Source organism: Netta rufina (assembly GCF_964035555.1).
Source record: "Netta rufina genome assembly, chromosome: 8".
Taxonomy (NCBI): Eukaryota; Metazoa; Chordata; class Aves; order Anseriformes; family Anatidae; genus Netta; species Netta rufina.
In genome coordinates, this window is record NC_140131.1 from 11,411,337 (window position 1) to 11,435,844 (window position 24,508).

A 24,508-nucleotide genomic window follows, 5' to 3' on the forward strand; every position below is an offset into this window, starting at 1 on the left:
ATCAGATCCAGCTTATTTGTGGAGGCTGTTCTCCCAAAATGAAACCTTCCATAAAACTGTGACCAGGGCAGCTGCCAACCCATCTTGATGTGCAGAGCCTGGGCATTGTCCACCGGAGTTATGGACACTAATGAATTAAAACCTGTTCCTCAAAGAGGTGCTTTGCCGAGTTATTCTTTGTCGCTGCTTAGAAGTAGCCCTGTATCACTGAGGTTCTGCAGATGGCTTGCAAAGCACTGCGCTGGGAAGCAGAAAATTCAACTGGCAGCGCAGCCTGTGCGATAAGCAAAGCGGCTCCATTACAGACGAGCCCGGCTACGTGTCTGCAGCAACATCCTCCTGGCTGGGCTGATGGGGCTGCGTTCTGCCCCCAGCGAGCTGCTGGGAGGGCAGGGCCATGCTGCTGGCCCCGCTGTGAGGGCTTGGGGCAGCGCCGGGAGCTGGCTGATGGATGGGCTGCGTGTGCCCCGCGAGGGGCTGAGTGCCGCGGGGACGGCTGTTCCCTGCTCCAGCTCACGCCCCTGCTTAGGCTGAGAAGGAAGGCGGAAAAATGTCCGAGGAACTTGTGCCAGATGCGTGGCGCTCGTGGTCCTATGCAGAGCCCCAGCTCTGGGATGCTGCTTCGCTTTGTCCCCAGCCTGGCTTCCTTATAAAGCTAAAACATTTCAGGGCTGGGGCAGCCTGGGACATGGGCAGAGCGTGGCTGCCTGCCACCCGCGCTAACCTGGCTCTCCCAAAAACGCCTCCAGTGGGGCAGGCCAGACCTTTCACACACTTGGACAGGAGTAAGGGAAATACAGGCAGGGTTTTTTTTTTTTTTTTCCGTAGATTATAGAGCTGGGGAGGCCGGCAAGCTCGGCAGCGTAACTTCCTGTATGACACAGCCTGCCCTGAATTAGCGCTTGTGTAAATCGTTGTTAGGAAAACAGTTGATCCTGAGCTGATACAGCCCTGCAGCGGCTGGTTGGTTGTCGCAAAGGTTAATTTTCTTGACTTATTGCACCTTAAGTTGAGGCTGTATTGCTTTAATTCCCTTCAAGTTGCTGGATCCTGGCCAGGGAGTGAGCCCCTGAGTTGTTAGCCCCATGGAGAGGAGTCAGGGTGTTACACTCGAGCCTTCCTGATCCTTTTTTTACAACAAACTGAGCTGATGGAGGTCCCAGAGCCTTTTGCTTTAAGGCTTTTTTTTTTTTCTTTTTTTCTTTTTTTTTTTCTGGTTTCCAGCATTTGGCTCTCATCCAAATATTTTTATGCATTCGTGTCCTCTGGGACGTGGGACCAGGACACGCCATTCTAGCTGTGGGAATGGGAATTTCAAAGGCAGACTTTAACCCCTCACCCAGCCGCTGACAGTGCTCAGACGTGGACGCAGGGAACAGGAACGGGCCTTTCACCCACAAAGCCATGCTGGAAATACACGGTCCGCTGACTGTCCCTGTGGCCTGTCAGTCCAGGGGGGTTTCACCATTCCCAGTGCACCGTATCAGAATAAAAGCACAGCCCTGCATGGCCAGGGCCAAGCCCTGAGCCCTGCTGCAGCAGCAGCCCCAGCAGATGCTCGGGACCGGCTGTTCTCCCCGCCAGCACAGGGACGTGCAGCACGCAGAGCCCCTGGGACTCCTTCTCCTGCCTTGTCCCATCCCCCTGTGAGCCTGCCTCCTCCTAGCAGGATAATTTCGGCAGGGAGGAGGCTCACCCGACACACCAGGCGCTGCGGGGCTGTCTGGGCTGCTCTCCCCCAGCCCCAGGGCAGCAGGCCGGCCTGCAGCAGGCGATGGACACCTCTTGCCCTGGGGATCCCGAAGGCTCCACATTGCTGCCGTGCCCCCGGCTCCCAGGACAGCACGCTTTACCTGTCATCGCTTCGTCTCCTTCCAGGCCATCAGCTTTATGCTGTTTCGCATTCCCTGATAGAAGCAGGTCGGCGGTGCCAACTCCCCGGGGAGCATTGCCTCTGCTGCCTTGCGCCCGACCAGGTTGTCGGCAGCTTGTTCCTTGAGTGCTGTCATCCCAGCCAGCTCTCCCCTGGAGATTTAAGGCTACACGGTGCCAGAAGAATTATCATGTTAGTTTGACAGCTTTACTGCCTGATGATTGGTATTTATATTTTTCTGCTTTAAGCGTTTATTGATACGATCGCATATTTTCCTGTCATTGCTGTGCATGGAATGACTGTCGAACAGACACACCTGTTTACAAGGCCATGCTGTTTACTTTGCTAAAATGCTGGCATAACATCAGCTTTCTTGGCCTCCGGAGCTTCTCCAGTCCTCCTTGTCTCATTGAATGTCAGCATTTTAATAATTCATATATATATATTAATTCAGAATACGTATCTGTGTTTAAATTTAGAGGTGCAGGGTATGCGGACTTTCTGTATTTTTACCATTTTCCTTGTGCAAACGCTGTTGAAGATCTTCCTGAGTTACTGTCAGAGTGGAAAGTGTTTCACCCTTCTGACAGGAACACTTCATCTGCCTTCCTCCCGGGCACAGGACCGGGGGATTTATTGCCTTTCCTTCCTGCCCAGCTCACGCCAGTCCCACCGCTCCCACCACGTTCCCTGCAGCCTGTCCCACTGCTGCCCTGGGCTGCTCCTCCAGTTTGGAGGGGTTTTGGGAGGTTTGGAGGGGTTTGGGAAGGTTTGGAGGGGTTTGGGGAGGCTTGGCAGGGTGCCTCCACTTCCTGAGGTGCATCCTCTCCACATGCACCGAGCAGCACAGCTGACATCTGCTGTGTGTTTGTTCTCCTGGCACGTCCCCAGGCAGAGATGTGCCCGCAGGTGTCTCGTTTTCATTAAAAAAGAAAACACAGATGGGTTTTGGTGTTTGGTTTGTAACCTGCAGGTCTTTTTATGGAAAAGGGGAGGTACGTAAGGGTAGCAGAGATGTGACTGAAAAGGCCAGCGGGACAGCCAAGGGAAGGGAGCCTTTGCAGGACTTTACTCTCCATACTGAAGCCAAGGCAGGGACCCGCTGTCTGTGGGACTGGAGGTTTCTGCTGGTTGGGCTGAGGGAGCCTGAGTGCTTTCTCACTAAGACAGACAATGGGGTGTGTGCTGCCAGGATGCGATGAGCCAAGTTTTGCATCTGCATCATCCTCAAAGCAGCTTCACCTGCAGTCCACAGAGGCACAAACACATGGACACGGCAGCAAAACAAACTGGAAGCCAAACAGCTCGAAAACTGCTTGTAAGCCAAACATACAAACTGAGGAAAATGGCAGAGGTGGAAGCAGGGCCTGTGAGCTTGGTGGCCCCAGGAGAGCCAGGTCCTGTCCAAGTGACAGCCAGTGTCTAAAAATGAATATAGGGGCACTTTGGGAAAATCCCCCAGAGCCTTTCAACCCAGCACAATAAATCTTCATCTACCTTAGAGGTAAATGTTACCGCTTTGTGCCTCACATAGAGGCTGTAGAGGTAAAAGCATGCTCCGGAGGAGGATATTTGGAAATATTTGTAATACGTGCCGTAAGAATAGTTCAGACTGATGTGATCCCACAGTGTATTTATTGCCCTTACGACACTGTAGCTGTCTGGCTGGATCCATGAACGTCGCCTTGGTGGAAACCTGCACTTAGATATTAATAAAAACCTTCTGCAAAACATTTGGGGGCAACCCTGCACACAAGGGAATGCCGAAGGCCTACGCAAATTCTGTTGGCTGGCCTCCTGGAAGGAGAAGCGTTTGTCTTTTTTTGTCCGTGTGTCAATGTGGTTTTTGTTTTGTTTTTAAGAAAGGAAATTACTGTGTGTATTTTTCTGACGGAGACACATACTTTCCAAAGTCAGGGGATCAGGAGCTGGTTCCTGCAGTGGCTCTCTTGTCTGGGCTGCTCTGATCCTGTCCCTGGTTTGCAGGTTCTCTGTGAGGCTTCTTCCTCTGCTGCCTCCACGTCCCAGCAGCTTCTGCAGATCGGAGGTGGTGCTAAGGCCCTGCTGTGCTTTGTGGCATGGCAGCTCCATTTCTTCTGAGCAAGGACTGTGCCCCACTGTAATTCTGAACTTTTCTCATTGAGTATTCACGGGCCAATTTGGGGGCCAAAGGGCTGCGTGATGGGTGTCATTTCCTTGCTGAAGCTGCAGTATTCCCAGGATGTTGCTGATCTGACCCCAGACCTGTCCCTGCAATGCCTACTGCCAGGCTAAGAGAATGCCAAAAAATAAGAATAGACCTCGTGGCTGTGCTCCAACCCATGTCTTGAACATGCAGACCCCTCTCCTTTCCATCTTCATGCCCTGTGCTCTGTGTCTTTCCTGAGATCGAGTACAAAATGCTTGTCCCCACGCACTGTGCAGGCAGGAGGGCACCCGAGGAAGCCTGTGATGTTCGCCAGGAGCAAGACTTTTTTGGAGAGATGAGCATTTGCAAAAAGGAGGCTGCTATGTTCTCTGCCCACTATCTTGGAGCAGTTTACTGCGTATCTCTGTTTCCCTCCTGGTTGTATCTGTCCCTTCAAGGGAGGACGGTTGCTGCCAGCTATCTGGGAGAAACACTGCAGCCCCTCACGGTGGGAGCTGCCCTGCTGCTGCTCTCCTCTGTCCCTGTGCCCCTGGGCCCTGCCAGGCAGGTGTGGGAGCCCAGGACCCGCCATGGGCTCTCTTTTTCTCAATTTGCTTTTCCTCATCTCCCATTGTGGGTCTTGAGGGATGTGCTGTGCCACTGACTGCACCAGGGGAGAACATCAGAAGCAGAGAAGATGCCAGGAGGGCTGGGGAGGACAGCAGCCAGCGGGGAGCAGGCAGCGTCCCCCACCAGGCTGCAGCCCGGACAGGCAGGCAAAGCCCATCGCGGGCTGGAGCTCAAACACGGCCTCATTTCACAGCAAAACAATCCCTCTTTGTGCAGCCTGTTCTCCCAGAACAATCCCCCGTTCTGACAATGTCCTTTCTGTGACTTAGTCCCCGCAGAGCGAGCAGCAGTGCGCTCAGCCCAATGCCTGGCAGCTTGCAGCAGCGCCTGCCCACAGCCCCACGGCTGAGGTGCAGCACCCAGCACCGCTGTGGGGCCAGCCAGCCTGTGCACGAGGCTGTGCACACTGCAGGTAAAGGCAAAGGCTTCCCAGGAAAAGCCCCGGCACAGCTGAGGGCACCTGGGAGGTGTTTTTCTTCTGCTTTCACTCATTCCATGGCGATGCTGCAGCACGCGCTGGGAGGGCAGCCCTGGAGCATGGTTAGGGGTGGCAGTCACCACATCAGCCCAAATCCCCAACCACCCGTTGGGAGTGGAGAAGTGGCCGGGCTTTGAGGAGCAGCTCCCAGGCTCCAGGCAGTCTGGGACAGGTTGCTGGAGCCCATCCACCGCTGCGGGCTCTAAATCGCAGAGCCCAAATGAGATGGCTTCAGCGAGAGAGGGAGATGCTGGGGATGAGCAAGGCTGGGGCTTTCCCATCACCTGCATTTCCTCTCTTCCTGACCACGTGCCCGTGAGGCAGCTTTGGAAGCTCCCTGTGATGGGGCAGTTTTTTGGTTCCTACTGGGGGCAGAGCTCAGAGAGCTGCTGTGGTTTCCTGCTGCAGGTGGACACGTGTGAAGGTTGGCACTGGCAAGGAAGAAGAAGGGGGATGTTTTAGCAGGTCTGGCGGCTTCTGGCATGTCCTTAGAGGGTCCCAGGGTGTCATGTATTGCTGAAGTCATGTTGGCAGCCTATGATTGGGGTGTCAGGGCTCACGCCAGCAAGGCTGCTGGCTTCTATGCAGCTGATAAACAGTTCTCGTCATGGCAGGAAACCGCAGTCATGCATGCTGCCCACCCGGCCAGCAGGCAAAGTTCAGCAATTAAGCACAGCAGGGTGAAAGTCTGCTATCAAAGCACCCGAGCTCAGCCACCACAGTGCCCACAAGCTTTGCTTTTGTCTCACAGGACACCTTGTTCCAGGTGATGTTTTAAAGGGAAACGACAGCGCCATGCCACAGCTGGGATCTGAGCGGGGTCATTTCGTGGCTGCTGCCTCCAGGAACAGCGTGAGCTGTGTCCCGGTAGCTCAAGGGGCTTCCAGGCACTTGGGATGCTGAGGCTGATGGTATTTCGTTCCTCTGGCCAAAGGGAAGAGTGCAGTGCTGACAGTGCTGGGGTAATGGGCCTTTACTGCCAGGTTGATGTGATCAGCACGAAGAGAGGCAGGTTTGCAGAGATGAGTCACTTAATGCTGATAACAGCCCTGGAAGGAGGCAGCGTCTCAGCCACGCATGCGCACTGCACACAGCCTATCTGCCCATCCTCAGCTGTCGAAACCGTGAGTGGGCATTGTGGCATTTTGTAGTCTTTCAGGCTCCAAGCAGTGCGTATATCTCCGCTTTTAGTGACTACAAAAGCCCTGCTTTATTCTTTCAGTAGTAGACAGGTGATGTAGGAGCATCTCTTTGGGGCTCTCAACATAATCAGCCTCTCATTTCTCATCTTGAAGTTACAGAGAAAGTGTGCAGCAATGATACATGACTGATAGTGCTTTAGGATCCAACCTCAGGAGAAAGGGAGAAGGGTTAAACCACATTACAGAGCCAATTTACATGCAGGGTTTCTATCTGACTGCATGCATAATCCCTGGCTTTTCAGGATTAAAAAGAAAAAGATGGGGGAACCTGGACATCATCTTTTCAATCCCCAATTAGGTACGTGAATTTGCTAATTATGTGTGTCAAAAGTCACAGAAGAATTAGAGAGCCAAGAGTAGCTATGCTTACTTTTCACTTAATGTATCTTATCTATTATCTTTTATATTTTTTGAGTTGAATAATGTCAATATTTTGCTGACAAGAAACTCATGATTCAAGTTTTGAGTATTAAAAAAAAATATCATAGCTATAAATTCAGTAAATGATAAGAAAATATAAATGTATTATATAAATCAGACATGAGCTAGAAGGCATTTTAGATTCTTAGAAATCCAAGATCTTGAGGACTTCTACCTCTGCAGTAAAAACTGAAAAGCTATTAATGGAGAACATTGACTGATCTTAGTGCCTGGAGGGGCTCAGGCCCCACATATCCCCCCAGCTGCAGGGTGACTCCAAGCCATTTTCCCAGACTGGCAGGAGCAGAAAAGCTAAGAGACTTTGCTGTTTCTCCCACTGAGAAACCGCACCGGCATCTCTCATCACATACAGACGAAATTATTGTCACTAATCCCTAAGGTCATAACCCCTCATTGAACTTCATTCCTATTTTATTGCTCAGTTCCTCCAGACCTTCCCATCTGATAGTCCGATAATCCTCTGTGCTGAATACCTCCAGCCTTGCGCCTTCAGCAAGTTCCATTAGCACACACCTGCTTTTTGCACCAAGAGGAGGCAACGAGGAGAAGGAGAGCCACATCTGGCTGTGCGAGAGTGAAGGTAACAGCCGGGGGATGGCAAAACAGAAAGGCAGAGTGCAGAGACTCACACCCACATCCACCTGAGCGGACTCCCATGCTGAGAAGGATCAGCAGTCCCTCACTAAAACCAGTGTTGTGCCGTTCTCCCAGATGAGTGATGGAGGAAGAAGCCCAAATTCCCCAGAGCTGGTGCCCGGTGTGCCTCAGCCAGGCTGTACGCAGCCCATGCTGCTGCACGACAGCCAGGTTGTTTCTTGAATTGCAGGTGAAGAGTTAATGACCCGCAGGGCTTTGCCCACTGCAGGAGTGGTTGCACGTGTGCGACACGATCCTCTCTGTTTCGCAGTCCCGGCTGCTGCCAGGGACACGCTCGGCTGGCTGCTAACAGCCTCTCTCCATGCAGGCAGGGTTCCAGATCAAAGCAGATTATCCATTTATAAAAGTGTCTCTCCAGACACTCCGGGAATATCAGCCTGTGCATGACAGGCTGTGCCACTCTGTGGTTTTGCCTCCTTCATCCTCACCTCCCCCAGTTTTTGAGGGATTTTCTTTGCTCTGTGTGTTCAAGCTACCCCGCTCCCAAAGACGCCAGAAGGCAGGAGCTCCACAACACGCAGCAGATTAACCAAGTCCTTGCTGGAGACCTGACCCTAAGGGTTAGGAGGGGGCTCTACATCCCCCCAGTAACTGGGTGCTCTGGTGGACATGGGTCCTTGCACCTCCTGGAGCTCCTGCCCCGGCTGCTACAGCTTTGGGGACATGGTGGGAGAGGGACTCCAAGGAACTGCAGACACCCACAGAGCATGAGAAGTGCAAATGACACGCAGACAAGGGCAACCCATTAAGCAAATGACCATGAAAAGGAAACAAACAAACAAACAAACAAACACAACTAATAGAGGAGAAATAAAATGAAGAAATACATTTGCTGTGTTGGAGAGCTGACAACACAAACAGAAGATGAGGAAGCAAGGAAAATCTAAAGAGCAAATACCCCACAGGAATAGTGGTGGAGACAGCAGACGCAACCGGGAACTACAGGACTGAGAGAGAGGAGAAAGGAATTTAATTCAGAGCAGAAGACAGTGACCTGGAAATTTATTCCACCAGCAGGAAGAGGCTGGGCTGTGCAATTTGGGGCTCATTGTTAGAGCCTGACAAGCCTGCCAGCAAGGGTGGATCCAGAGGAGAGAAGGAATGCTTGGAGAAAGCTCTGAGATGTGGGATACAGGGCTGAAAAGTATCTGGTAGGGAATGGGAAGGAATCTGCTGGTGATGCCTCATCTCATGACAAACAACACAACAAGATTTCCACTTAACTGGACCAAGAAGCAACTAAAAGATTGATGGTTCAAATTAAAAGGAGGACAAGCTAACAAAAATATAAAATAAAAGGTGAACAGAACAAACAAGATTGATCCCTATACTTAACAGGGGAGAAAAAGTGATCCAGACAGCTGCAGGCCTGCCAGACTGATGTTAGCATTCAATTAAAGAGTAACTCAGCATATGGACAGGAAATGGAAAGTGGGATAAAATATGGTCTATTATGTCTGACTAACCTTTCTGCAAAGTAATTGGCCCTGTATAGGCTGCAGGGAAGCAGCTGATACAAGAGAAACCTTGGTAGATAGGTGGTGGGGGCAGAGGTGAGCACAGGAATTTCATGTGGGAAGGAGTGGTTAAGGTCAAGATGAAAGCAGAGCCTGGTGAAAGGGAGCATATCAGGACACGCTGAAGGTTACTGCTGAGGTACTTTGTGGATGTTCTTGTAAATTAATTTCCTTAAGGACCATCTCCTAAAAATATTAGGAGTATTTGGATGAAATCTGCTGGGATCCAGTGTCGTGAGGCATCGGCACTGCAGGAAAGGAACACGTACAAGGTGTGAAAGTCACCATGAGTGCAATTCTGTACTTCAGTTTTGGGATTTTGTGAGCTGCAAGCACCTGGAGCACAGTTACAAGTGCAGCACTGGTCTGTCCAAATGGGGAATTCTCACCAGGCGAGCACCAAGCGTGCCACCACGTCTGGTCACCCACCTTCAGGAGAGGGAGTCTGAACAGCAGCGTGACCAGAAGCACTGCCAGGCAGCAGGAGCACAGGCAGGCTGGCTAGCAAGAGGATGCTGGAAAAGCTTGTTTAGACTTCCATGAAATGGCCGAGAGGGAGGTGATTGCTGCCTACAAACACACTGGAGCACAAATACCCAGGTGAGGCCCTGTGTGAGATAAAAGACAGCGCTGGCACAGGAACAAATGGATATTAACTGGCCGTGAATCAATTTAAGCTGGAAAGGAGAAGATGATTCCTAACAACTAGAAAAGTGAATTCTGAAACTGCCTTCAGATCAGAGCGCGAGCCCAAGCCCAGACACTTTTATAGATCAAGCCTGATAAGCCTGTGAGGACAACACACGACGAAGCCGTGTGCGAGGCGAGGCAGCCAAACTCGATGTCTTTGAGGCCTCCCGCCCTGTGCTCCCCAGTGCTCAGCGTTGTGGTGTCACTGGAGGAGCAGCCAGGAGTGCAGGTGGCAGCGGGAGCTGGATGCTTCCCAAAAGCCTGACTGGAAGAGCCCCCCTAAAACAGTGAGCTGACACCCGGCTCTGCTGCAGGTGCACACTGCTGCCGGGGCGCTGTGGGTGTTGTGGGCGCTGTGGGTGCTGTGGGGGCTGCGGGTGCTGTGGGTGCCGTGGGCGCTGTGCTGGCTGCAGGCTGCGGTGTCCGGGTCCCTGCCCGCCATGACGGCCCCTGCGGGGGCAGCGCACCCTGGGGGTGCTGCGTGAGGTGCCACTGGAGGTACGTTCGGACAGCGCACTTTTACATTCTCCCCCCGCTTTAGCTGTCGGCAGCTCTCGCTGCTGCCCCTCGGGCTCCGCAGGGGGCTGCCTCGCCGCTCCCAATCACCCCAAACAGCCCCAAAATCCGCCCCCCCCCCCCCAAGGAACCCCCACAGCCCCTCAGCTCCCCGCGCAGCCCCAGCCCTGAGGTGCTGCCGGCGTGGGCGTGGCCACCACACGGGCGGGCTGCGGCTCCGCCGCCGATTGGCCTCGGGAGAGCACAGCCCCGCCCTAAAAGGCGGAGCTTTCCTCTGAGGACCAATCCGCGGCGGCGGAGGGGGCAGGGCGGCGCTATTTAAGCGCGGGGCGGCCGTGGCGGCGGGCAGAGCGGGGTGCGGCCGGCGGTGAGTGAGGGAGGCGGCGGGCGCCGCGCGCACGTGGGGGCGGCGGGGCTGGGGACGGGGGGAGCGGGGCGGGATCGGCGGGGGAGGGGGCTCTGGGCAGCGTCCGCCCGTCCCGGTGTGGAGGCGCTGCGCGGGCCGGGCGCCGCCGTCACCACGCGGGGCCGGGCGGGAAGGGCCGGGTGCCGCCGGGCAGGTGGCGGGGCCGCGGGGCGCGGCTGTCACCGCCCCGGGGAGGGCACGGCCGCGGGGTGACAGCGCCCGCCCCGCGCCGGGCTGGGGGCGCCGGGCCTCGGGTGCCCCCCTCAGCCCCCAGGGGCTGCCCCCGGGCCGGCGGCCTCCGCGCTTCCGGGGCTCGGGGCGGCCGCGCTAGGCCCCGGCCGGGCCCGGCCTCTCCCCGCCCCGCCGCGGGGCCCCGGCGCCGCCCGCTGCGCTGCGGGGCGGGAGGGGCCGGGGGGGGCCGGGCTGTCCCCGCCCGGTGCCGGCGGGGCTGGGGCTGCCCCCGGCCGGGTGCTGGGCGAGAGCGGCCTCCGCCGGCACCGTCCCCCGGCCGCCAGCATCAATGTGCCATTGAGAGGTGCCCCGGCCCTCCTCGGGCAGCATGGCACTGCCAGGCCTCCCCCGCGGCCGGCAGCACAATGTTGGCTTTGAGCGCCGGCTGCTGTAGGTGCTCGGCCGCCCGCCCCGGCGTGCCAGCGGCAGGGAGGGCCCCGTCAGTCTCCTGGGGGCCGCAGTGCTGCTGCTGGTGGGTTCATGCACGGGGCTGTGCCTGCTGGTGGCTGCAGGTGTGATGGACGTGGCCAGGTGCTCATCTGGCCTGCTGTAGGTGGTGCTGGGCTCTGCCTCTGGGTCCTGTGCAGGGGCAACCAGGGAAGCTGCTGCTCTGATCTTACAGTGCCTAATGGGACAGCATAAGCAAAGGGCATTGCAACAGGTGGGGAAGCAGACTGGACCTCAGTGTCTGGGCTGCTTCCCACAGCTGTACTTGGGGCAGCACAGAGGGGCTGCCTGATGCTGTCCCCATAAGTTTCTGCCTTGGTTCTGGAGTCCTAAGGGCAGGAAGAAGTGAGGGGAATGCCCCTTCCTATCCCAGCTGGAGGCTCACCGGTTCAGTGGATGGTGTGGGATCACACAGGCTGCTTTCACTGCTGCTGCATTCCTTTGGAGCATCTCATCCACTCAATTGCCATGTAGCAGTGCATCCATCCTGCTGTGCTGCCCCAGTGGCAGCTGTCCAAACCCCAAGGTGCTGTCCACCTTCTCTCCTGCCAGAATGCAGCCAGGGCAGATTCCTAGCTGGATGTAGCTGACCTTCCCACCAGACCTGCTGGGCGGCTTCTTAAGGATGGTTTAAAGAGTCAAACAGTTGGCTGAGCCCTTGGGGCTCGACTGAGGCTGCTGTGTCCTCATCTCCTTCCAGGGAAGCCCCTTCAGCTCCTCGGTGTTTGCTGCTGATGACAGCCTGTTCCTCTGAGAAGCAGCTCCGTGCCAGCTGTTGCAGCAGCCTCTTGCTGCATCTTGCTGTAGGGGTTAAGCCATGCCACCCACGCAGCCTGGGCCCCTGTGGTCCTTCCTTGTGTAGTAGTCTCACTTCTGTTTCCTGAAGTTCTGTTAGATATGCGGGGGGTGGATGGCCCTCTGGGACAGGAGCATGATAAAGGAGCCCTGGTGAAGCTGGGGAGGGAGGGGAGCAAAACTCATTCTGACCCAGAGGTGTCTTGAAGCCTGTTTTGTAGGTGAAGACAAGTGAGTTTATTCAAGGTGCATGGTGTCTGCAGCTTTTCCTGGTGGAGAAAAGCTTTTTATACCCAGGACACTACGAAGCTGCCTTTCTTGCCTGCCTGCTGCTGTGGGTGAAGGTGGGTGCCTCCCTTCTCTGCTGGGGCTGCAGCGCAGGCAGCTCTCAGGCTGAGGTCCTTCAGCAGGCACTCCCAGGCGGTATCGGCAGCCTGTGACAGCCTGGGAGATCTCGCCTGCGTTTCTGTGTTTTGTATTGGGTTTGTGCTAGCGTGCGCCCTGCTGGTTGTCAGATGGTGGGAGGACTTGGGCTGGAAAGTCTGGTTCCTGCCCGTCCAACAGGTGAGGCAGCCTGAGCTCCTGCAGGGAGGAGCTGGGCCCCAGGAGCCAGGGCTCGTCCCTGCAGGAGCTGTGGGGCTGCTGCTGCCCAGATGACAGGCTGCTGCAGTCACAGCCAGCTCCACACCTCGGCTGGGGACCTCAGTAGCTTGGGGCTGGTGGAGATAGCAACCGGCTCTGATTGCTCTGGAGTCTTCCTCAGTGCCTCAGTCTGCTTAATTTCGGCTTGATCCTTCCTGCGTGGGATGGATCAGGGTGGTGAGCTGTCGCAGCAGCAGCACATTCTCCAGTTTTGCTGCAAGGGGTGCTCTCAGCCTGCGAACCTTGTTCCAGTTACCACCTTGCTCATGGTTTGTTAACAGCTTGTTCTGGGAAAATGGAGTTGGATCCCATGCTGCTGCTACTTAATCCTGAGAGGCTTCCCCCTCTGTGCAGGAGCAGTGGGACAAGCAATAGCCCTGATCTTTCCCCTATGCCTGTGGAGATAACTAGGCCTAATGCTATGAGGTGCCTCTCTGTGGAGGGCTGAATGGACCCTGAGCTATCTGTGGTGCAGCTCTGCTGCTGCTGGAGTCTCTGGCACCTCTCATATTGCCAGCAAACATAACCTGTCTGAAGGTGGCTGTGTGACCGCTGCCTGCTCGGTGCAGAGGGCAGGGAGGCCCAAAGCTGCTGGTGTGGTGAGGTCTAGGCAGCGTCCCCTTGTCTTGATGAGAAGTGGCTCTGAGTCTGTACTCAGGCTTCTTGAGTGGTCAGAGCTGTTGGAGGGAGTTCAGGGGTCTCCTTTCTGCCTCTTGCTTTGTAGACTTCTCATGTCCATTTGTGTTAGTGTCTGTCCAGTTAATGCCCAGGCCTGGCTGGGACAGCACGCTGATCACCAAGTGAAGATACAGACACTGCTGTGGGAATGGGTTTGAAGCCTGTTGTGAGGTGTTTGCCTGATAAAACCACAGCTGGGTGCTCTGGTGCTGTCCCACGTACAGGCTGGGGTGATCCCCTCTGCTGGAGGGCTCTGAAAGACTCGAGTTATTTCTAGTGGCTGGCGTCAGGGTTAGACCAAGCAGGGCTGATCCCTGAGTTCTCTGTTACAGCTTAATCCTGCCCTCCCTAGGGGCCGTTTCCCAGGCGCCATGTGGGGCTGCCTCCACCTCCCTGCTACTCCAGTGAGCACAGGTTGCTCTCCAGCTTGGGGAGATGTTGGTTCTGCTTCTGTAGGTGTCTGGCCCCGTTTCTTTATTCCTTCACTTCATCAGTGCCCTGTTCCTTGTACTGCCAGGCTTCCCCTAGTATCCCATTTCCCTGGCAGCTCCTGCCTGTGCTGACAGCAGCTCCCTGAGCGTGCCGGCACAGTGCTGGACGTGACCAGGAGTGAGCCCATTCCAGCAGCTTGCCTGTGCAGCCTGGGGATGCTGTTTGTGGCAAAACACTGCTCGTGCTTGGGTGCAGTCCTCTCCCTGTGAGCTGCGTTCTTCTGGGCCCTCTGTACCCATTACCTGCTTCGTTTTGTACGAGGTTACCTGACCCTACTGCAGTGGGCTTGTTCCTTCCCCTGTAAGTTTGCGGTGGATGCAGTGGCTGCACAGAGCGCGCAGGGCTCGCCTGCTGATCTGGGAGTCTCTTCTTGCTCTTCCTTCCAGCGAGCTTGCAAAGGGGAGGACGTAATCTCTGTCGGATGCCATCCAAAGGCCTGAGGGTTTCACAGCTGCTGCCTGAGATAGTGGTGTGGTATTAACACCCACCTGCTCTGATGGAGAAACTGCTCTGCTCCAGACAGGTCACCTCCCGCACTGGGAGCAGCGCTGCCAGGAGCGGTGCCCAGCTCTGTCCCAGCCGCAGCCCTTGCAAGAGCTGCTGCATGGCAGGGGCTGGGGCTTGTCCCTGTAAGCTAAGGGGAGCTTCTCCCGGAGCTGTGACAGCTCTCGGTGACATCTGGAGGTGGCAGCCTTGGTGCTGCGTACAGCCCTGTCTGCAGTGGCTCCAGAGCCCCCAGAATGTTCGGGGTTGACCCATCCCGTTCAGCTGCCCCCAGCGGATCTCTCCCTGCTGGGGAGGGTGTCCCCCGAGTGCCTGGAGCTGTGGGGGCACCGCTGGCCCCCTGGGGGGTTTCTGGAGCTCAGGGAGGTGGGGCAGGGGCTGGTGCAGTGCTGGGAGGCCGCTGTGAAGGAGCTGGGCAGGGTGAGCTTGGTGGAGGCCTCCTGTGGAGCAGCGAGCCTTGCTGCCAGCTTGTAGGCCAGGGCTGCGGAGGGCTGGCACAGCCTCTGACCAGCCGCTTATCTTCTGACCTCTGAGGGCTGCTGCTCCCCCGGAGCCCCACGGGGCTGGACCTGCCCCAGCCAGCCGAGTGAGGACACGGTGCCAGCCCTCCCTGCGGCCAGACGGCTCTGGGGTCTGTAATTAAGCAGCGGGGAGTTCGGGTGGCTTCCTCCTCCCTTATTACAGGGCTGGTCCCCGGCCTGAATGCTGATGGGGCGGGAGGGCCGGGGCTGCTGCGTGCAGATAGCGTGCCTCTGCCCGGGGGAGTGGGCTGAGCTGGGCTGTCAGTGCTGGGGTCTGGCTGCTCTCGGGCTGCTGGGGCTTGTCAGAGGGGCTGGCTTCTTGCTGGAGTAGCACTAATTAGCTGTACAGCTCGTTTGGAAGGCTGTGGTGGACAAACTGCGTAGTGTGGGTATCGGGTGCTCAGCGTTGGTTATTGGGGCAGAATGTGGCCCACAGCTGGAACTTTCCCCTGGGAGGGCAGTGACACCCTATTGATGAGAGGTGCAGGTGTGTTGCAAGGCCTACAGATACTGTGTGGGGTGTGTTTGGGCCCCAAGGTGCTTTGGGATGCTTGAACCTGTTTGCTTAATTTCTCTTCAGCTAATCAAGGCTCATCTCCGGGTTCCCCCATCTCCTCCCAATCTCTTGCACAAGAGACTCAGGATCCTGGAGGAGTCTGAGGAGAGTTTCTCCTCTTCTGAGGGGGCAGGCACCAAGCAGGGAGCTGTAACCTGTGTTGTGATGTGCAGCATGTAAGAGCAGGTGCCTGGCGGAACGGTGATCCCCTCAACGTGCAGAGGAAATGGCAGGGGTGAGCTGAGGGTCCTGGAGATGTGCTGGAAAACCCCTGCCTGCAGCAGGAAGGCTGCCATGGAGCCCTCATGGCCCAGGCTGGCCAGTGCACTTGGCATCTTCCCGCGTGGTGGAAGGTAATGCCTGGGGCTGCTCTGTTGCTGCCCCTCTGCAGCTGCACAAGGGCAGGGGCTGCCCCGCAGGAGATGGCTGAGACACCTCTATCTGTGAGGTGGCCTTTGGTCTCTGCCTGCTGCAGGACCATGCAGTGTGCCAGGGTGGATACCAGGTCTTGTGGAGACCCAGGGACCTTGGGGAGGCCCTGCAGGTGTGGCTGCTGGTAGCTGAGTGCAGCAGGATGTTGTTCTGCCTAACAGAGCTGTGGGAAAGCTCAAATCCCTCTCATAAGGGTCTAGAGCGTAGCTGTGCCCTGGTAGAGGTCCTGGTGCCTGCCCAGAGCCCATGTTCAGGACAGGCCTTCCCTCGGTCTGCCAGGGCCAAACTGCAGCGAGCCCTCTGACCTGGGTCTGGACCGCCCTGGGACCCCTGAGCTGCTCTGAGCTGGGGTCCTGGGTGGTGCCGGAGCCTTGCTGGCATCAGGTTCAGAGGGACCTGTGGTGCCTGAGCGCTGTCCCTCTGCAGTGAGAGATGTAGGTCTGTAGGTGACTGATACTATCTCCTCATCCCAGCCTGTCCAAAATAGGCTCCTGTTCCACCCCAGATGTGTCTCTGCCCTGGCCCTGTAGTAAGACTGACTCACTGGCTTGATAAGATAAACACAGCTTGAGCAGTCCGGCACCAGTGCTGGGAACTGACTCTTGAGGGCTCCTCAATCTAGCAAATAAAGGTGTAGCTGGGTGTCGTGGCTGAAAGCTGCAACCCGACAGACAGGTCTGGAGCTCCCTCTCTGCCATTAGCACAGCGTAAAGCCTGGAGCTCTGTGCTGCCCATCCACAGCTGGGGCCTGAGCGGCTCTCAAGGGTGCTCCGGTTCCTGCTGCCTTCTTCAGGCTTCTGCTGGGTGTGTCTGGGACCTTAAATACTTCAGATCAGGGTGACGCTGCCAGTGAGTACTGGGGGATGGAGGTGAAGGGGCAGGTGTCGCACCTTGCCCCTGTTGCAGGGAGCTGGGTGTCACTGCCCGGTGCAGAGGAGTGGGGTCTGTGGGACGGCACGGGCTAGGACAGCTCTGCTGTTGGCTTGCATGGCGCCCTGGGAGGGTGCTTGTCCTCTGAGCGATGCTGCGGTGGTGCCTGGCAGCACCACATGGGTCCTCGGGCTGAAGGATAGACGCTGGCGATGGGTCAGGGTGGGTGGCTGCTCCCAGCTGGGACCTTGCTGGGCAGGAGGTTGCTCCAGCCTCAGCCTCCCACTGCCGGCCTGGCAGGAGCTGCACGCTTCCTGGTGGTGGCAGCAGCAATCCTCTGGAGCAGGCTGGGAGGGGGACCCGGTGGATGGGAAGCAATTCCTGTGCCCCTTCCTGGAGGGGCAGGTTGAGTGCCTGCTTGGCAGCAGCCCTGCAGGAAAATGCCTCCTGCTGCAGGGTCGGGAGGGGCTGGGGTCTGCACTGCCCCTGTCCTGCTGCCCTCTGGGCTGGGGGAGCAGGGGAGGCTGGGGTGAGGATGTGCCAAACTCCCCTGCCCGTTCCTCTGGGAGGCTGTGGCTGGGCTGCTCTGTGCTCCTAGCAAGGCTGAGCGAGTGTGGAGTGTGCCAGCCTTTGTGCCTGTGGTCATCAGCCTTCTCCTGGGGCTTTATCCCCAGCCTGGGAGTACTGCCCCTGTCTGGAAGGGAAGTGTCACTGCCTTGTAGGGCTTGCCTATCCCCTGAGGTGCTGGGTTATGGGATGGCAGTACTTGTCCGGAGCTGTTTGTGCCTGGCTGTGAAGCCAGGACCTCTGGGAGCAGCAAGCTGCTGTTGTGTTAGTTCTGCACTAACTGGCTTTGCTTCCGTGTGCAGCGGGTCCGGCAGTGATGCTGCAGTGCTACCTGCTGGCAGGAACCAGTGGGTGGGAGGCACAGCTCTGCACCACTCCTGGGGGCCTTGTGCCAGGGTGAGGCAGAGCAGTGTGCGGGGTGGGTGAGGCTCAGGGATGAGGGATGGGGAGCACGTGGCCTTGCTGCAGAGCGGGTGCTGGTGTGGAACTGGCTGGAAGCGATGCTGCCCAGATACTCAGGACCTGTGCAGCTGTGCTCACAGTGCCCTGTTGTGCAGGGCCGTGCTCCGCAGGCTGCCCTCCTGGAGCAGCTGCCTCATCTGCCCGTCCTCTCTCCACAGAGACAGTGCCACCACCATGGAGGGGATTGAGGGGATCGTGACCATGTATCAGGACTTCATGAAGAAAGCAGGTGGGTGTTCGGCTCTGCCCAGCTGCAGGGCAGGTGGCCCCGTGCTCTGCTGCCGCGGCTGTGGGGATGTACTTTTAGCCCTGAAGCAGTCGGGGTTTAGCTGCCTTCTGCCTCTGCCCTGGTGTAGATGCAGCTTTGTATTTTTGGGGACTGCCTGACAGTGTCTTGCCTCGGTGCCTGTTGGGGCACCTGTGCCCTCCTGCAGCTCAGCTCCAGGCTGTTCCTTCCCCAGTTTGGTTGGGCTCTCCAGCCTCTGTTACCAGGCTGCCCCCTGCCTGCGCTCCTGTCCTAGAACAGGATTTCCGTGTCCTTGCCTCCACTCCATGTGAGTGATGTTGGTGTAGCAGACTGGATGCTCACTGCTCTGCTCCGTGGCTCTCCACAGACCCCCGCATTGCTGATTACCCACTGATGCAGTCCCCGTTCCTCGTGATGGGCATCCTTCTGGCATATGTCTACTTTGTACTGTCCTTGGGTCCCCGGCTAATGGCAAACAGGAAGCCTTTAAACCTGAAGAAGTTCATGGTGCTATATAACTTCTTCCTGGTGGGACTCTCGATCTACATAGTCTATGAGGTGAGTTGCCAGCAGCAGGCTTTGCCTGGTGCGTGTATATAAAGCACTCCGTGCAGGCTGCGTGGGTGCTGGGGAGCTTTTGGGCTGTTCCCTGCCCTTCTGAGCAGGGCTGGGGAGATGCAGTGGCAGATATTGATCTTCACCCTGATGATGCTCTCGTTGCAGTTCCTGATGGCAGGGTGGCTCACTGGGTACACCTGGCGATGTGACCCTGTGGACTTCTCGCAGGACCCCAAGGCCCTCAGGGTGAGTTCTCTTCCCTCTCCTGATAAATGTCCGGGCAGCGGGATCGCAGCTACCTGCCTCTGCTCTGAGGCAGCTGACTCAGTAACTGGCTGATAGATGGAAGCATTCGGCCATGGGGCAGCATGTTCAGGTTGGGATGGGTCTCTTGTTACCCTCTTCTGTTGCAGATGGTCAGTGTTGCTTGGCTGTTTGTCTTCTCCAAGTTCATCGAGCTGACAGACACGGTGAGTGGGCAGGCCCTGTGCTGGGGGGAGGCTTGGTCTCTGCTTGTTGGACAGGGACTTGGAGTGGGTGCTTCCTTCAGCCCTTCCTGTCTGGGCTGCCAGTGCTTCTGTCTGGTGTCACTGCCAGGGAGGTCACTGGACTATGGCAGAAGCCACTTGCAGAGTGTTACAGCTCTGGAAGCTGTGGTGGCAGTGAGCTGCGGGATGGAGCAGCACTGAATGCGTGGTGCAGCCTGCTCTGGCTGCTGCTGGGGGTGCTGGTCCCTGATGCGTTGGGCTCTTGTTGCAGGTCATCTTTGTCCTGCGGAAGAAGAATGAACAGGTCACATTCCTGCACCTCTTCCACCACTCTGTTCTGCCTTGGAGCTGGTGGTGGGGAGCCAAGTTTGGACCAGGTAAGAAAGTAGCAGTGTGCCCAGCTGTGGGGAGGGTGGGGTTAGCACCAGCTAACCAGGGAAGGGTTTTTTGGCCCTGCTGGGCTCCTAGGAGCTGCTTGTACTGATTACTGCAGATGATTGACTTATGCTAATGTGAACTTGTCTAACAGGGGGAATGGGCTCATTCCATGCCATGATCAATTCCATGGTGCACGTTGTCATGTACCTCTACTACGGGCTCTCAGCAGCGGGCCCTGCCTTCCAGAAGTACCTATGGTGGAAGAAGCACATCACAGCCATCCAGCTGGTGAGTCCGCTGTGGGGTGGGGTGTGTGCCCTCACTTCTGATGTACATATCCTGGATGCAGCCAGGCGCTGTAGCTGTCTTTCCTACAGCCTCTCACCCTGGGTTTCTAGCAGCACTGCCCCATAGTAGCCTCCAACAGGGCATGGGTGCTGCTCAGCCTGCTGCCCCAGGGCCATGCTGGGAGGGTGATAGGCAAAAACTGCCTTGAGGCTTGTCCCTGTCTCTTCCAGCTGCTGCTGGCTGCTCCTCGTCTTCTCATCATGCTTGACCTGTACTGTAGGGTGGGCAAGGAGCCTTCTTCTTTAACTTATAAAGATCTGTGGTGGGAGATCCCTGGCCCTGATCCTATGAATAACTTGTCCCCACCTTTGCCTTATTCCCAGGCTCAGTTCGTGATCGTCTCTGTCCACATCTCCCAGTATTACTTCATGCCCAGCTGCCAGTACCAGTTCCCCATCTTCGTCCACCTTATCTGGATTTATGGGACCATCTTCTTCATCCTCTTCTCCAACTTCTGGTACCAGTCCTACACCAAGGGCAAACGGTTGCCTAGGGTGGCTCAGCAAGCAGCCCAGCACAACGGTAGCAGCATCCATGAGAATGGCACTGTCACCAACGGCAAGGTCAAAGCCAACTAGAGGGCAAGGCCCTCCCAGAGCCAATGAGAGCCCCAGGGCAGAGGCAGCTGGGACCTGTTCCCCTGCTCCTGGGTGCCACTAGCCAAGTCAAGTGCCTACAGACTGTTGTACCCCCGTGCCCAGCCCTGCTGTCCTCTGTCTGCATGCCCGGCCCCTCTGCTCTGAGCAGCCATGGGCAACTTCTCCTGCTCTCGGGAGGGCTCGTGCTGTTTGTAGCTGTTGCTGAGCAGAGAGGCAGCTGCCTGCATCACAGCTGTGGGGCTGCAGTCCCATTCCAGTGTTTTTCCAAAGGAACTTCCCCCCAAGTGCCTGCATCTGGCCCTTCTGCCTGGGGGCCATTTCCTTCTGAGTAGGACCAAAAAGAAGAGACTGGTCCCTGTCCTGGTGCCCTCTCCTCTTCCCAGGCTCATCAGAGCCTGTGTGGATGAACCGACTTGTCCCTGGCTGCTTGCTGCTGCCAGCTCCAGTGTGAGTGCTCTGCTCTACCATGCCTCGTGCCACCTTGTTCCGTGCCACAGTGCTGCGTGTCCCTTCTGGCCCCTGTGTGCCCAGGTGGGGGGTCCTGCCCTGCTGTCTGTGCTCAGGTGTGGCTGTGGAGAATGTAGGGGCAGCCAGTACCGGACTCGGGCCCGGAGCTGCCCAGTACAATACACATGCCCAGTGCCTGGTACGTAGTGGGGTGGTGACAGCCTGAAATGCCTCTGCCACATAAGCCCAGGTTGCCTTGCGTTGCCTTTCTGTGCCTGGGCTGGGTGCTGAGCGTGTGCTCAGCCTGCAGGATCCAGGGGGGCAGCTGGTGGCTTGCTCAGAGTGAGGGAGGCCGGGCTCATCTTGCATTGGACAACTTCCATTCCTGCAAACTCAAGACTTGAGCAATAATTGCCCTTAGAATTTGGCTGCTGTTGGGCCCAGCCCTCTGTCCTGGTGTGAAGGCAGTGGGGGATGGCAGTAGCGTGCCCCGCTGTGGTGTAACAGCGAGCGCCTCTTGCCCCCATCCATCCTGCTGGGCCTGGGTGAAGGTGCCCTCTGCCACTCTGCAGGGCAATGCAGCAGCTCTCTTGGGCCTGGTGCCCATCACCTGCTCTGGCTGTAACCAAAGCTGTAACAATGGCCTTGAGGATGAGGTGAAGGAGCCAGGCCCAGTCAGATTGGGCTGCTCTTCTATCATAAATAAACAGACAGAAGGAGAAAAGGCTCTGTCTTATTTTCTGGCTTGCTGTGCTCTGAAGCTGTTCCAGGTGCTTGGTCCTGCCCAGCGCGGTTGGAGGCAGGGCTGGGAGCAGCAGCTGGTGTAGCAGGTTTGTGTTGGGGGGAGAGGGTGATAGCAGGGTGCTGATGAAGCAGATGGCAGATTGTTTCCAAGTGCTTTGGTAGAGTGGTGCTGAGGGCAGGAAGTGTGTCAGGGCTCCTGTTGTGAAAGTGGCTCCACCCTGTGAAAGAATGGCTGGGGTGGAGCAGGGGTGCGGGCTGGGACCAGGGCCAGGAGAAGCTGCTGCTTTTCAGAAATCCTGTCCTGGCCCCAAGCGTGGAGCTGGGGGGATGCAGGTGAGGGGAAAGCAGGACCCTGGCCCTTTGCTTTCTGGAGGGAGAGGCAGGGGCAGTCTGCTTAGGCTGAAGGAGCTTCCATCCATAAAGTGCCATGGCAGTGTGGGGTGGTACAGAAAGCAGCCCAGGCTGGCTGTGGGGTGCATCTGCTTGCTCCTGATGCAGTGGTGCATCCTCCCCAGCTGTGTTCTGCTCTTCTCTACCAGCTGAGAGCCTGCTTCTCCTCAGGGCTGCCAGTGCTGCCTTCCCCATCACCGTGTGAGGAGCGGGGCAGGCCTTGGTGCTGATTCACAGCTGTGGGGTGAGGTGGAGCAGGTAACCAGCTCTGGCTGCTGCTCCTGGCTGTGAGGAACGGCTCAGCCCAGCAGGCTGCCAAAGCCGAGTTTCAGTGTAGGTTGGGTTGTGGTGTGGGAGGGCTGCAGTGGAAACACAGCCACAGCCCTGTGGCAGGGCTTGGTGTCAGAGAAAGCTCTGCACTGCCCAGTTAGACAGGGCTCATTGCCCTCCTATTAATTAAGCCCTGAAGGGGGGGGTGAGGCTACTGCCATGTGCAAGTGTTCTCCTAATTACTACTGCTCCGTGGGCCCGGGGAGGCAGGGGAGTTCTCATCCCTGCTGCACTCTGTATAGTGTTACTTGGGGTCTCAAGAGTCACAGCTTCAGGAGCTGGAGGAGGCAAGCCAGCCCCGATGGCTCTTTGCCATTGCTGAGCCTCCTTTCCCCTCCCTGCCCCTCCCAGTAAAGACAGGACTGTCTTTATTTTTGCCCAAAATAGTAACAGTGGTTTAAACTACTTGCACTTGGTATTTTAAAACAGGGGCTGTTCCTCCATGTGCTCTGCTCTCCCTTCCTCCCATTGTTCCAGTTCGCTGTGATCTTTCCATAGGCTGGCTGCAGCACTTGGTGATTTATTCCTGTCCCAGCCGTGACAGGGGTTGCTCCGAGCTGCGTTCACACCCTATATGGCCGGTTCCTGGGCTTGCTGTGTCAGAGCCCAGCGCCTTCCTCCTCTCACCCAGGGCACAGCGCTGCATGGCTGTCCCCTGCCAGCAATGCTCAGAGGGCTTTCAAGGGGTGGGTGAGGCAAAGTTTCTGGGGGTGTGTGTGTGCTGAGGACAGAGGCAAGATGAGCCCTGAGGAAGACAAACTGCTCTGACGTTGGGCTAGGTGGAAAAACTACACCAGCTTTTAGGCATGCAAAGCCTTTCTCCCAGAGACAGGCACCTATGACAAACACGGCTCAGCAGTGGATGCCACAGGGCAACTCTAACTTCCGGCACCACAGCTCTTAAATAAGCAGCCCAGGTCTGGGTTGGGACAGGCCAAACCTTTTATCTGGGTTCTTCCTCATGGGAACCAGCGTTTTGCTTCTCAAAGAGTCACCTTTTCCTCCACTGGCCTTTCTTTACGCTTCCAGGTGGCCAAAGTGGGGTGCCCCAACAGCCCCTTGAGGAAGGCACCTGGCTCAGGTGCTTGTCCTGCTGAGGCCGTGCCCTGTGCCCCCATCAGGTCCAGACCTCCCCTGGTGGGGGCAGAGGTGTGCTGGCTTGGCCCTGGCACAGCACAGATTGGTACCACTGCTGCGGTCCTGTGAAGGCTTTGGTCAGCTTAAACAGCAGAGGCAGAGCCTGGCACCCCATACAGCATGGTGCTGTGGTAAGAGGAAGGGGAAAACACTAATCCACCTGCAGCTAATTACAGGCCCATGGGTGGCACAGGCTTTGTTGTGTTGCTTTGCATGGGCCAAGGTGATAATCAGGCTGTGCAGTGCCTCAGGCTTCCCCAAACAACCCCTGGCTGTGCTGAGGCAGGTGCAGCTGAAGGACAGGCTTGATGGGGCTGGTGCAGCCCCACAGCCTCAGATAGCACAGCTCCAGCGTGCTGAGGAGCAGAGCAGCTCTGGGCAGGCTGCTCATTGCTCTGGTAAAGGTTCAATTATTCATCTACCCCAGCTGCAGCATAGCTAAGCATGGGATTTTAAGCGTTGGGAGGTCAAGTTTTGCACCTAGTCCCAGCTGACCACTGCTGCCTTGTGCCCAGGCTCTGCTTGGCACTAGGTCTTACCCCCAGAGCAATGAGGGCTGCTATAAGAGACAACCCAGTGCAGTGAACTGGACTGATGGCACATGGCAACCAGGCTGGCTGTGACAATGTAAACTAACAGCACCTGTGTTTTACATCAGGCATCACAGTTAATGGATTGAGTACAGCTGCATTTCTACCCCACCTTCTGCAACAGGAACATTGTGCTCATAAATCCCAGTACCTGATATTTCTTGAACTCTGCAGGAACAGGTATTTCTGCCCCTGTGGACCTCCCCGCTCCAGCACACAGGCAGCAGAACCAGCGTACAGGCTTACAGTGCCAAGGTCAAGGCCCCAGAGTGCTCCCCTCTGGTGGGCAACTTCTGCCCCGGCTGTGTGTGGAGGCACAAGCACACCAAGGCCCATCTCACCCAAGAGGCAGGATACAGAAGCTGTGCTTTTGCTTTTAACTGAAGCCTCGCTGCTACCCATCACAGCTGACTACCAGAGCAGGCAGCAGCAGGTCCCCAGCCCTGCGGAAGCTGACAAGGCCGGGGTATTCCCTCTTCCACCCTAGGGCTGGAAGTAGGGCTCAGTTTGATACTAG

The 24,508-nt window shown here is 56.9% G+C and overlaps 1 protein-coding gene across 2 annotated transcripts; it reads left to right on the forward strand.

The window, feature by feature from the left end:
• The first annotated feature begins 10,455 nt into the window (after positions 1–10,455).
• Positions 10,456–21,507, forward strand: ELOVL1 (ELOVL fatty acid elongase 1). Of its 2 annotated transcripts, none has more exons than XM_084290918.1 (8): positions 10,456–10,499; positions 17,894–17,964; positions 18,350–18,540; positions 18,706–18,786; positions 18,954–19,010; positions 19,300–19,405; positions 19,558–19,694; positions 20,078–21,507. In XM_084290918.1, exons 2-8 carry the CDS (start codon positions 17,910–17,912, stop codon positions 20,330–20,332), a joined length of 882 nt encoding a protein of 293 aa, XP_084147044.1. In that variant the 5' UTR covers positions 10,456–10,499; positions 17,894–17,909; the 3' UTR covers positions 20,333–21,507. The 2 variants fall into 2 exon arrangements, with proteins under 2 accessions (XP_084147044.1, XP_084147043.1); XM_084290917.1 differs by lacking the exon at positions 10,456–10,499 and adding an exon at positions 12,288–12,355.
• Positions 21,508–24,508: the final 3,001 nt, after the last annotated feature.